The following is an 11,643-nucleotide window of genomic DNA, read 5'->3' on the forward strand; positions in this document are numbered from 1 at the left end:
TGGATTGTCAATCACGGCAGCTTAACTAATCCGTAATTCTTCCACTTGTTATAGATGCCACCATCAATTCGGATACCATACATCTGTCCAAGTGCCGGCCGGCGCTCTCGGAGGATGACACCATCATTGAGGAATTCAGCAGCACCAAAGACGGCAGCAACAGCAGCTGCAACCAGGACACGCTCAAGGCCAATAAAAATGGCACCAGCGCCGGCGCTGGCAGCAACAACAACAACAACAACAACAAAACAATGCGACCCAAGGTGGCGACCATTTTAAGGAATCCAAGCATGCGGGATCGTGAGATATTATGTGAGTATGAAAACATAAACTATAAGATATTAAAGTCTGTTTAGAGGAGTGAGAATGTGAGCGTGACGAGGTTAGTCGGTTGAGTTGATGGAGTTGATCCAGCTAAGCTGATCGGGTTGATTGAGTTGATGGAGTTAACCTACTCGATGGAGTACATCGTATTGATGGAGTTGCTACAATTGACGGAGTAGAAGATCGAATTGATGGAGTCTATAGAGCTCAATCGAGATGATAGTTGTCCAAGGATCTTTGCCTCTACAGTTAACTCTACTAGTTGATGGAGTTGATCGTATTGATGGAGTCTATTGATCTATTGATCGAGGTGATAGTTTAGGGCCTAAGAACCTTCGCATTTACAGATGATCGCAGGAATAGAAAAGAAAACAAATTAAGAAAAATATACATTCTGGATTAAAGTTCTATATGAGTTGATGAATTGAAAAAGTTGGTCGAGTTGAGCGAGATAATAGTTATCCTAGGATCTTCATATCCACAGATGATCGCAAGCCAAAATAAATGATACTACAAATTAGAAATTTCTGGAATAAACTCTGAAATGTGAGTTCATTGATTTGATCGAACTGATCGAGTTCATGGAGCTGATCGAGTTGCAAAAATATATTCAAGGATCTTCGCATCTACAGCTGAACGCAGGAATGGAAAGGGAAACAAATGATGTTACAAATTAAATACCATCAAAAAAATCGAAATTTCTGGAGTAAAGTCTTCAATTTGAGCAAGTTGATCAAGCTGCTCGAGTTAATTGAGGCTCCATCGATTATTGACAGTTATTCAATAACAGTCCAAGTATCGTCGCAGCTAAACAAGAAATGGACATATTCGAAGGGAATTATTCAGATTTGTGGTTCGAGCGCAAAGTTTATCTAGCAACGTCTATAATCAATGTGGCTCTGTATACACTCGCCGGCACTTTATCAATGGACAGCCGATCGCCATCGTCATCATCGTCGTATGCTCAATTGCAATCGCTTGTTATTGTTGCATCATACTACGCTGCGTGGCCTCCATGGAGCAGCAGACAAAAGCAAATACAGGTCGATCACGAGCGATCAGAGGAACGATGGGGCGCTGCGTCGTCATCGTGCGCCTATTGACTGACTGCTTGTGTGTTTGTTTGTTTGTTTGCTTGTTTGTTTGATTGATTGATTGAGCGCACGGGTTGCTCGTTTACCAAATCATAAGCAAACGAAGCGTCCACGAGTGGAGTCTATCGTTGAGCGAACTGCTTCGAGCTGGTTAACCGAACCGAACCGAACTGAACCGCAGTCTGATTATCAGCATCGGCCGCAACTTCAGATGCTGCCTCGGCCTCTACCGCCGCCTCTACCCCGCCTCTACCGCCGCCTCTACCCCTGTTGCTGCATGTTCGCAGTCTGGGGACTACAAAGTCTTTGCCGAAACTTATCTGGCGCGCAATGCCTGCTGCTTCGACACATATGCAGCAGCATGAAATGCGTCGCAGTTAGCCAGCTAAAACAATTTTGATAAGTTTCAGGCGTCGGACATAGAATTATATAAATATTGGTGCAGTCATGCACTTTGGAATGTAAACTCGACGTCGACTGCTCTGTCTCTGTCGCTGTCGCTGCCGCTGCCGCTGCAGCTGGCTGAGTTTTTATCAGTGCGCGTTTGAAAACGCGCCGTGTCTCTCGCCGCTCAATGGGATGCGTAATTTGCCAGGCCAGGCACTGAAGACGCGACCGATTAGAGTGTTCAAGCCAGACTTTTCGAATCTCTTCTGCGCTCTATTCTGGGTCAGCGCAGGGCTGATGAAATGCACACAGAGCGCTACGCAATGGGTGGCATTTTTATTTTTGGCGTCTACTGGGTCTGGGTACGGACTATTTTTAGATTTGGGTCCACTCTAAAAGACACGTGCTCTAGCTTTTCTCCAGCGAAATCCAACTGTGTTTGCTCTAAGCAACAATTTCGCGTTGTCAAGCACGATAAGCAAGTGGATAAGTGGATAACGGTTCGCTGAACTCAGCAAACCAAAATTCAGCTAAAGGGCACCTTGATGCACCCTTATCTGGACGGTGCAGTAGAGCCGTAAATAAGCCAAACGGAAATCGTCGGACACCTGGGCAACCTGCCCACTTGCCAGCTAAGTAGATAATACTGCAATTCAAGAGAATTTCGAATGGAAGTGAGGAAGGTGAGGCGAAGGAGGCTTAACTCTACCGGCACCGGCTATTCTACTTTTTATCTCTAGCAATGTATTGTCAGAGTTACTAAGTCTTATATCTAAGATTAACTATAAAAATAACAAGTCCCATATTTATTTGAGCTCACCGAATAAACAGATCCCTTGCATTTTAGTAAACATATTCCAAAGGGTTACACCCCTTTCTATGATGGTTTAATGTGTACTATAGATACCTCAGTTCCCATCTCATATACAACACATAAATCGCTTTCATAGATCACTATTGCAGTTAGTTCTAATCTCTCTGTTCCTGAAATATCATCTCTCATTTCTCGAATCTTGTGCAGCCTCTTGCGAGGAGCACTTCCTGCACACAGACGCAAACGAGCACCTTCACAGAAACCTCCAATCCAAAGGTTTTTCCAAACTACGCAGCAAAATAACAACAAAAAATGTCGAAGCAGAGCAAACCAATTCCTCAAGTTGAGTTTAGGCTTCGTAAAGCTGATGCAATCGTAAGGTGCGATTGCATTAGAGCGGGATCTCTCGCCGTTTTCATTGTTGTCGATCGATCGGGGAATCTTACGTTGAGGAAACGTCATCGTTGCCAGACATTAGACAGACTGTCTTTGAGAGATTTCTCTCTTGCCGCTCTCTTTGTGTCATGCAAGCGTCGAGCATGAATCAACTCTTTATCTCCATAGCCTTGCATAACGAGCGCTCAGCTCTCGCTCTCTGAGGCTCAGCTGCAGTTCTCTCACTCTCTCTCTCTCTCTCGCTCTGTCTCTGGCGCAATCTGTGGCCTACCTGCAGCAGGTATTGCAATTTGCATATTGAATGATGACAGAGAGGGAGGGAGGGAGGGCATTTACCTAAGCCATTCAGCCGCTTCATAACCCGCTCAACCGCTGACTCAGTGGCATTTCCTCTTGACACAGTTTCTCCTCCACTCAGCCAGCTGTTCTTTCTGATAAGGTTTTGACTTTCGCTGCTCGCGACTTGCGCAAAATCAAAGAGAAAATCGCTCGGGCAGGTACTGTCCGCCCGGAAATTCCCAGTTGACCCGGATTAACAGTGGCCCGATCCCTGCCAGAAGCTACCTGGAGGCAGGCGGGCAGGCGGTTTGATGGAGCGGGCGGGACAAATTGACAAATTGAGGTCGCAGTGCCTCGCAATTTAGGCCGCAGCTGCGACGTCGACGTCGCGCTAGTTGCTATCTTTTTGTAGAGGCGCAGCGAGCGTCGGCGTCGCTGCCAACGGCGGCGTCAGCGTCATCGTTATCGTTGTTGCAGTCTTATAAACTAATGCGTATGAAGTTCAGCATTAGTTTTGCATTGGCCGCGTTTAGAGCAACACGACGCAACGGCAATAACAATTCGCTACAGCAACAACAACAGCAACAGCAACGACAATAAATTGATTACTAATTGAAATCGATCTGCAACGGCGTCGATTGTCGATCGATAACACCCACCAGCCGCAGCAGCAGCAGCAGCCCCGCGCCCGCCCCTCTTCGCAGCAGCAGCAGCGTGTGCCGATGAGAAACTTGCGTTTTCGCCAATTCGTTTTAGCTGGCAAAAATCGCTACAGAATCCATCATGAGCTGGTTCAGAAGATCGTCGCGCGCACACCCCGCGAGCCGCCCCGCCCCCCTTGCGAGAGGCACTGGCAATAGCATCGATATGTCAAAGTCGCTCTGCAGCCTGGATGAGCAGCGCATCGAACGACTCGAGCCAGAGGAGTTCTTTCACGATCCCGTCCATGTGCGCCACTACAAGGAGGAGGCGCAGTTCCTAAGCTTTATGGCCGACTGGGAGATAGTTGATCATCCGCAGCAGGAGAATTACTTTTCGGCTGACTTCGAGGAGGAGCTCCTGCAGCAGCGCACACAGACGCTGCCACGCCGACACAACCACAGCCTGGAGGAGGACAAGCTGGCCGCGTGCTCCTCGGATGGCTCACAGCCGATGCAGCCGTCGAGGCGCAAACGCAAATTCCTCGAGCTGCTGTTCGTCGACAATATACGAACGGGCATTGCGCTGCCCAGCGACGGAAACGGGCTCGAGCAGCGCCTGCAGCAGGAGCAGCAGCAGCAGCAGCAATCGACGGTGCTCTGCAAGAAATCCAAGTACGCCAGCAGCAGCCTGTCCAGCATTGGTTCCATATCGACCAACGGCACAACGGCAACGGCAACAACCACCACAACCTCAACGACGACGACGACGACGACGACGGCCACCTGTCCGCAACAGGTGCTCAAAGACTGTCGCATCAATCGCAAGCAACTGAAGACTGAAGCACTCGCCGGGTCCATCATGGGCGCCATTGGCAAGTGCCCCAATCCCGAACTGAAGCCCATCGGCGGCACCGTCTGCCCGGACGTCTGCCATCCCGGCGAGCGCAACACCTGTGATCACTACGATATCAAGCAATTCTTTCACCTGGACGACCAGGGCAACATACTGCTCAACATGGCGCACATTGTCGAGTGCCGCGCCCTGGGCCTGGCCCTCCAGGCCCAGAGCCGTCGCCTCTATCGGCGCTATCGGCGCGGCTGCGAGTGCGCCGACGAGAAGCCGTGCGATAAGCCCGGCTGTTGCACGCCTTTCATCTTATTGCTGCGGCTGCTCTGTCGACTGCTATTCGGTAAGAAGCTGGCGAGGATTGCTCACACATTGACTCATAGGCAATCGCGCTCTCGCTCTCGCTCACTCTCTCCCCTACACCCTCTCTCTCTCTCTCTCTTTATGAACATACCATATGTGTCTCTCTTACCCATACTGATGTCTCTCGTGCTTGCAGGCCATCCCCGGAATAAGATGAACATTCAGAGCGTCGGGCCGGGCGACTCGCTGCGAGCGTACACGCTGCAGCTGGCCCAAGATCCCAACTCCACGTTCGCCCGCAACATTGAGAACTTCATCAGCTGCACCAAGGAGTCGAGGGAGGCGGCGCCCCAGGTGGTCATGCGCAACATGCGCCAGTTCATGAGCGGCATGAAGAACTATTTGGTGAAGCACGGCGAGGGCAAGTTCCATGCCGAGCTGGAGTCGGCGCGCGCTCGCCTCAAGTCCGATGAGTTTCTCAACTTGGACGCCATGCTGGAGACGGTGATGCACCAGCTGGTGGTGTTGCCACTGCGCGAGCATCTCTACGGCATCTTCGTGGACTACTACAAGCGCAGCGAGGACATTCAGCTGCTCGCCCAGAATGTGCGCTACGCCTACGAGCGGGATGCTTCCGACTTTGGCATACGCCCCACAGTGACGCCGCCCTCGCAGTCGGCGCTGCGGCTCATCTCGAATCTGCTGTGGCGTCTGCAGGAGGCCGAGCTGCCGCTGGAAAAACTGGAGCTCTTCCTGTGCGTCATATCCACAGTGTTCGATGCGACGGGCTGTCCGCGGGGCCAGCAGCTGGGCGCCGATGACTTTCTGCCGGTGCTGGTCTATGTGGTGGCCAAGTGTGGATTCGTTGGCGCCGAGATCGAGGCGGAGTTCATGTGGGGTCTGCTCCAGCCGACGCTGCTGAATGGCGAGCCCGGCTACTACCTCACCGCCCTCTGCAGCGCCGTACAGGTGCTCAAGACGTTCATGGCATCCGAGGGGGAGAGCGGCAGCGGTTCACTGGACGTAAGTACACCAAGCCACAACACCAACTGAATGCACACTTATCTCTCCCTCTCTCTCTCTCTGCTGTTGTAGTGGCGCTCCAGCTGCTTGCCGGCCTGCTCGAGCGTGTTGCGCGTCATCATACCGGACGAGTGCAACGGCTCGCTCCAGACCCGGACGCTGCCCGTGCGGCCGCACACGACGACGCGCGAAGTGTGCCGGATCATAGCGCATAAGGCGCGCATCACCAATCCGCAGGACTATGCGCTCTTCAAGCTGGTCGACGGCGAGGAGACGCTGCTCACCGATGCCGAGTGCCCGCAGGATGCGCGGCTCGCTGCCAAGGGCAAGCATTGCATGCTCGCCTACAAGCGCATCGATGCCAAGATTGCCTGGCCCACGGCTGCTCAGCCGGGCAGTCATTGATGCCACAGGCCACGCCCCCAACCTACTGCCTACTATACCCATACCAGCCATGCCAGCCGGCCTCAACTGCGCCCGCGCCCCTTTCCCTCTCCCTGTCCCTGTCCGTGCCCAACGGCCCCATCTTGCTCACTAACAAGCATATTTGATTAATAATTTATTATTATTACATTAAAATATACTTAGTAGCCTGTAAGTAAAGCTAATTAACGCTAATACATCTAATGTGTACTAAACAACAACAGTATTGAATTAAGAGCGGTTTTTTTTTTTTTTTTTTTGTATCTCATCTCTCGCCAACAACATTCAAATCATCAAAATTTCATCAGAAACATCCAGAAGAAAAGAACGAACTGCCTGTTCGCAAACATTTTTTTGCTAATAAATATACGAATATAAACATATAAACAAAAACAAAATAAAAACTATGTATACAACTATATATACTACATAGATATATATATATACATATATAATATATATTACATATATATGCGTAGTTCGTAGTGGGCCAAAGGTATAGCACAATGCCGTTTATTCTAGAAGTTACCCTAGACAGACACAGACACTCTCATAGACCCACACTCACACATCTATATTGCACTCCTTATAGGCAATTTATCTAAAGTACATACATATATGATCTATAAACTCTATGATAATCGACGACCAATTGCAGCAACAAGAAAACAATCACAATTTTAATGCAACACACACACACACGCATACATACACACACATATATACAAAGCAAAGCATTTATAGCTATCTTTTTCTACTTGGGAGGGTTATGAAAACAATTAATCACAACATCTAACACATTTACATATACATATACATAAATATGTATATACATATATATATATAACGTATGATTATTAACGGTTAACTTTAATATTTATGTACAACTAAAACCAACAACTGCTATCGGAAAATGTGTTTTTTTTTTTGTTTTTTTTTATGTATACTTTGTAAAATATGGCAAACCACAAGGCAATTATTTAATTAATAATAAACAATAATAATGGAAAATTTTACAACTGGACTTTCATTTCAATTGAATTCCCGTGCAGCCGCAAAGTAGGCAACAGTTTCTTAAATTGATTTATATGCGAATTCATACTTTTGTAGCATACCTTGGAGCGCGCGAATATATTTTGATTTTCTAATTATGGTATTAAATTCCCATGCAGCCGCAGAGTAGGCAACAGTTTTTTAAATTGATTTATATGCGAATTCATACTTTTGTAGCATACTTTGGAGCGCGCGAATATATTTTTGGATTTTCTAATTATGGTATTAAATTCCCATGCAGCCGCAGAGTAGGCAACAGTTTTTTAAATTGATTTATATGCGAATTCATACTTTTGTAGCATACCTTGGAGCGCGCGAATATATTTTTGGATTTTCTAATAATTATGGTACTCTTTGGAGCTTAACTGAACTACGAATCACGCCATGAACTATTCGAAAAATATTTACGATTAGATTCTAGTAGAATGGGCAAATTTTGATTAAATTTTAGCAAATTATATTTTCGATTAGACTCTAAGGAAATGTGCAAATTTTAATTAGTTTAGCGTATCAATATGAGGTACTTCAAATGAATTTAATGAAAGAATACTTGAATTTAGCAAGTGTTAAACTTTAAGTGAATCATTAAATGAACCAAGATAAGCTACTGTTAAATTGTTAAATTAAGAGCTGCGAAAATCTTCACCTGTTGCCTAAGATCTCGACTTTTGTTACCCATACAGCACACATATAGAGCCCAGATCGGGGGCTATCGCATACTTGGCGCCTGTCTAAAGACGTGTCTCAGCTTTCAACACTGCGGGTTCAACAATAAATGGAAGACGACGCGACAGATAATTGATAATTGATTTGCCAAATTGATTAGGGAGCCAGGTTTCGAGAATCAACTTAGCTCGAACACACACACATACATCGGCATTTTGATTATTGGAAAATTAATTATCAACTTGTGCGCCTCGACCTATTGTGGCTGTGCCAGTGTCAATGTGCACATGTGTGTCCATATATTTTGTTTGTTTGTTTTATTTGATTTATTTATATATTTTGTATTTTTTCGCCCTATGCAAGAAAGAAAGAAAACGATTTTATTGGCCCGTCGCAATATGAATCGTTAGCACAACTATTGCTGTTGTTGCAGCTGTTTTATATGGAATATTTTATTTTGATGGCACATTAATTTCGGTGTGATAAGGACCATACACACACACCCACACACACACACGCACACGCACACGCACACTAACGACGGTCGCTCAACCCACAAATCAAAGTGAAATAAGTACGTGCACAAAAGCGCGCACAAATCGCGCACGCGACTTTAAACGCGCCGAATAGCCGTAGCCCCAGTGCCAATTATAACCCCAAGTGTTGAGACAAACGGCCGCCACTGTCCCCCGTTATTGGTGCTTAGAATGCCAGCTGCTCATAAATTGCAACAATTCAAATTGATAATCATGTACATATACATACATATGTATATATGGCTCAAATGTCACTCTAGTCTCTATGTGTATGTATGTATGTATGTGTGTGTGTAGAAATCGCAAACTGATCGCTGCCAAAGTCGTGTTAAACGCTCTTGCTCATATTTCTGTATTTTTGGCTTGCGGCTTATCAGCAGCGCTGCCGTCAGAGACAACAACAAATCCAGAGCAACAACAACGACAGCAGCAACAAATAATAATATAAGAATAATAAAACATGAGCTAAGAATAATCATAAGTTGGGACTGATCGACTAGAATGGGATTTCCAAAATTATTCGATTTCTTATATATATTTTTTTCTATTGCTAGTTATTATTTAATATTAAATAAAAGAGGCAGCTCAATAATTTTGACAGTTTTCCAAATCATTTTGATTTTTAATTAATTGTATTTTTGTATTTCTGAACTTGTTCTTAATTAATTTCGATTCTCTTGTCTATTCCCCCAACTTATCAGCTGCGGTTGTCGAAATTGGCATACAAAGTATTATAAATATGCTTGTTGGACTTCAACCCAAAGGTAACAGAATTTTGAACTTGTAAAGCCGGCAATTTTTCCACTCCTTGAAGCGTGAGTGCAAAGCCCGTTTAAGGTTCAAAATTGATACAGTTCTATGGGCACTCCGATTAAGATCTATCATTCTGCATTCTTCTTGAACTACGGCGTGATCTGTCACAAACACTGGCATGCAAATGATATACTCCGTCCGTTGGAGCACTTCGAGTGGGTTGAGGGTATGGAAAGGTCCACTGGCGCGATAATAAAACATTTTTGCACCCCAGATGTGCCCAGCTGCTCGAGCCAGACGCCGAAGTTGAAGTCAGGGGGTACACACCAGACTGCAAGGAGGCCGGGCAGGAGGGGGGCTGCGGATTCTTTGATTAGACGTACTTAAGTACAAAGCAACAACAACCATGTCAACTGCTAATAAATATTACTTTCAGTGACTGAGTGAGAGTGTGTGCATGTGTGTGTATGTATGTGTGTGTGTGTGTGTGCGACTCAAGTGGGCTGTTTAGTAAATTCGTCGCGGGCATTAAGAGTGCTCCAAAGTTGGCTTGATAAGTAGCGATCGTAAACGTAGTCGCGTCGAACTGACCTCATACGAATATGCCCTCCATGAGTCAGAGTCCTTAACATCTTCGGCATGATGTCATTTGCTGCAGCACGGCTTTGCACTGCCATTCACGGCGAACTGACCTACGAATATATTTATAAAAATGTATTTTAAACAAGTGTTTTATTAGGGCCATTTAATAGTCTCATATATTTATATTGGGCTAACTCTCGATTGTTGTTCATAAATTTATATTTTGATTTTTTAACAATCTAAATAATAATTGACACTCAAATTAAGTAATAATTAATTTGAATTCCAAAGTTTTTATTATACAATTTTTGTTTATTTTTTTATAGACATTTTTCATGCTTAATAAATCACGATTTATTTTGTATAATAAATATGTAGTTTTTTAATTTTTTTGTTATAGTTAGTTATTTTTTATACTTAATAAATTACAATTTATTTTGTGCAATAAATATGTTTCATTTTATTATTTGGGGATGAATTTGAAAGACTAAGTAAATAAATATTAATATTAGGAACTCTTAAAAATGTTAGCATAGTGAGAAAATACGAAATAATAAATTATTTATAAATATGTAAATATTTTTAAATCATAGAAATCAAACATAAATTTAAAATAGTAATAATATATAAAAATTAACATAAATTTATTGGAAATAGAAACTATTTTTATTTATTATGATTATTATTATTATTATTATTAATGAAAATTTATTTGTAATTATTTGCATTATTTTTCATTAAATATAAAAATATATATTTTTTTATATATATATTTTTTTATTTAAATATAATAATATATATATTTTATGTATATATCATTTATTTCTAATAATAAAACATACAAACTCTCACAATAATAAGTAGAATCAGTTGAAATTAATTTATATTTATTTTAATGAATTTTTATTCATTAGAGATGTATTTCTAGTATATATTACTATTATTTATTCTGTATGTTATGTATATAAATATATATTTATTTGTTTTATAGGGAAATAATTCAGCCTCTGCATCATCCATCGCCATCGCCTTCAAAATAAATAAAACCTAAAACCCGTCGATCTCAGCTGCCGAGCAGCCAGTGTCAAAGTTCGGCTTGGCCCAGTGAAGCGAACAACTGTTCGATTGACCCACGTCAGCCAGCGCTCAGCATTGGCCGCGCGTGTTTATCCCGAAAACAACGAGCACGGCAGAGTCCGTGCTTGGTGGACCTGTATCCGTGTGTGTGTGCGCGTGTGTGTGTGTGTGCGAGCATGCATATATTACGCATACGCCTGCTGTGCCTCGTGCGCAACGAAGACGACTATCGGCATCGGCATCGCCGTCGGCATCGGCATCGACATCGACGCGGCTGGATCAGTCGCGTTATACAGCAGCGGAGGCGCCGAGCCGTTCGGCAGATCGTAGTTCAGTCAATGCTTGGGTCTGGTGCGCGTCGTTCGACTCTGCCCAATTGATATAGTTAGTGAATATACATCAATATACATACATACACACAGTTGTATATATACACATACATACA

General features: G+C 44.2%; 1 protein-coding gene across 6 annotated transcripts in view; it reads left to right on the plus strand.

Moving 5' to 3' along the window:
- The window catches only part of spri (Src homology 2 domain-containing protein sprint), a 141,716-nt gene extending 134,764 nt beyond the window's left edge, over window positions 1-6,952 (plus strand). For all 6 annotated transcript variants that reach the window (XM_089263395.1, XM_089263397.1, XM_089263398.1 and 3 more), the window contains 3 exons: window positions 55-312; window positions 5,282-6,108; window positions 6,181-6,952. In XM_089263395.1, coding sequence (XP_089119521.1) covers window positions 55-312; window positions 5,282-6,108; window positions 6,181-6,513 — 1,418 coding nt within the window. In that variant the 3' untranslated portion in view covers window positions 6,514-6,952. The remainder of the gene's footprint in view (window positions 1-54; window positions 313-5,281; window positions 6,109-6,180) is intronic.
- Window positions 6,953-11,643: the final 4,691 nt, after the last annotated feature.

The sequence above is a fragment of the Drosophila navojoa genome, chromosome X (assembly GCF_054131105.1).
Source record: "Drosophila navojoa isolate 15081-1374.11 chromosome X, UAZ_NAV_1.0, whole genome shotgun sequence".
NCBI classification, from domain to species: domain Eukaryota; kingdom Metazoa; phylum Arthropoda; class Insecta; order Diptera; family Drosophilidae; genus Drosophila; species Drosophila navojoa.